Here is a 2,075-nt window from a genome sequence, read left to right on the forward strand (position 1 = left end):
ATTCCAAGTGTTAACACTAGCTAATTCTCTGCTTTAGAAAGGAAATCATGTTTGTTTTTTTGAAGAGTCTGCTGGGAAGAAGAATATTTGCATTTAAAATTTTTTTTTCCATTTCATAAATTGTCTTGAGTTTTCTTCCCAGCGGGCAACAGAAGACTGTTTATATAAGTGAAGAGGGAAGCTTATTTTCCCATTACTTCCACAAAAGTACGATTAACAGCGATAACTATGCTAATTATTACACTAACTGCACTTGGAATGCACCTTACTGGCTGGAGAGGTAATGCATTGGGGTAATAATTAACTCCTTTTTTCCTCAATTACCTTTTATTAGGAGAGCAGAAGGTGTCAAAGTAAAACAGCTGCATATCTTCCAAGAAAAGCTCGTGTTTTCCAAAGGAATTCAAGCGGAGGTGCTTTATTAAGAGAACTAGTCAGGACAAACATTCACATGGCAAACTCGGCTGTTCAGTTACTTGGCTTCTCTCTAAGCCTTCTTGGCCTAATTGGGACATTAATTGCTACTATTCTGCCACACTGGTGGCGAACAGCACATGTAGGCACCAATATTATAACAGCTGTGGCCTATATGAAAGGGCTTTGGATGGAGTGTGTCTGGCACAGCACCGGCGTCTACCAGTGCCAAGTTCACCGCTCCCAGCTGGCGCTGCCCCGTGACCTCCAAGCCGCCCGTGCCATGATGGTAATTTCCTGCGTCCTTTCCGCGCTGGCATGCGTGATTGCTGTCATCGGTATGAAGTGCACGCAGTGTGCCAAGGAGACTTCTGCCAAAGACTCCATCGCGGTCTCTGGGGGGATTGTTTTCATCCTGGCCGGTCTCATTTGCCTGGTACCTGTTTCTTGGACTACCAATGACGTCGTTACAGAGTTCTACAACCCCATCCTTCCCAGCGGGATGAAGTATGAGATGGGTCAAGCTCTTTACCTTGGCTTCGTCTCCGCTTCTTTGACGATCCTCGGTGGTTCACTGCTGTGCACATCAAGCCAGTGTCGCGGGAACGAGACACCTTACCAGACGCAGCCCAGCAGCGCAAGAAGGACTGCTCCCTCCTATAGACCACCAACTGTCTACAAGGGAAACCATGCTTCTTCCCTGACATCTGCTTCCCATAGTGGCTACAGATTAAATGACTACGTGTGAGTTCCCTAAGATTTGCCTGCAGGACACAGCTGCTTTATAATTTCTGTGCATGGCATAAAAAAAAGCTATGATAACTTTTAATTTATAAGGGTTACAATACAAAGTTTACCATTGTTCATTTCTTCCTTTCCTGTCTTTTTGGAGAAAGAAAGAATGCAAACGCAAAACTACTTGCTGTAAAACCTGGAAAATAAATATAAAGGAGGCTGTGAGGTTCCAGAGACAGCACATACCTGCCTACTTTCAATTAGACTTTTGCAGGCAGGCAGTTCAAGGGCAGTTTTGCTAAAAGTAATGGTTTGGTTTGTAGTTTCTGCCCCGCGACAAGCACTAAAGCGGAACTGGCCACAACTTGTTGTTCGAACAGTGCTCCAACAAAAGACGCCGTTTTGCCTAAAACGGAGGACTTACTTCATGGTGAGACACAGTGATTTTCAGCAGTGATTGCTGGCTAAGTTTCTCATTTCCATAATGCATGAATATTCCATTATGACGAAGTATTAGTTTTGCTTTGACTTAACTTTTTGGGTTTTTTTTATAGTCCCTTGAAATATGAATTTCAATAGCATTATGACAGGTGTATTTGACAGTATGTTATAACCAATATTTTAAATTATACTACAATGTTTTGACCTTATCAAAATAAAATTTTAGCACATTTTTGAAACAAGATGATGCATCATAATGGAAACAAACCATCTCAGTGGATCAGAATAGGGTTTTTAGAAATGTCACTAATAGAACAAAACTAGACATTTGATGTTAAACTGTTATTAAAAATTAAGTATCAGACTTTGTAACAGAATGAGTATTTAGCTCTGTAGCAGATTTAGCATTTTGTACAACCTATGCATTATATAGGTCAGAAAAACAATTTCTAGAATCCTGTCCCCAAATCCCATGTAATGAAAGG

The 2,075-nt window shown here is 41.3% G+C and overlaps 1 protein-coding gene across 1 annotated transcript; it reads left to right on the forward strand.

Moving 5' to 3' along the window:
* The first annotated feature begins 340 nt into the window (after positions 1-340).
* CLDN14 (claudin 14) lies at positions 341-1,782 on the forward strand. Its single transcript, XM_052794618.1, has one exon. It carries the CDS (start codon positions 452-454, stop codon positions 1,160-1,162), a length of 711 nt encoding a protein of 236 aa, XP_052650578.1. The 5' UTR covers positions 341-451; the 3' UTR covers positions 1,163-1,782.
* Positions 1,783-2,075: the final 293 nt, after the last annotated feature.

The sequence above is a fragment of the Harpia harpyja genome, chromosome 8, assembly GCF_026419915.1.
Source record: "Harpia harpyja isolate bHarHar1 chromosome 8, bHarHar1 primary haplotype, whole genome shotgun sequence".
NCBI lineage: Eukaryota > Metazoa > Chordata > Aves > Accipitriformes > Accipitridae > Harpia > Harpia harpyja.

What these genes read in the sequence shown, in the direction of transcription:
- CLDN14 (XM_052794618.1), top strand. Translation starts at nt 452, where the DNA reads ATGGCAAACTCGGCTGTTCAGTTACTTGGCTTCTCTCTAAGCCTTCTT.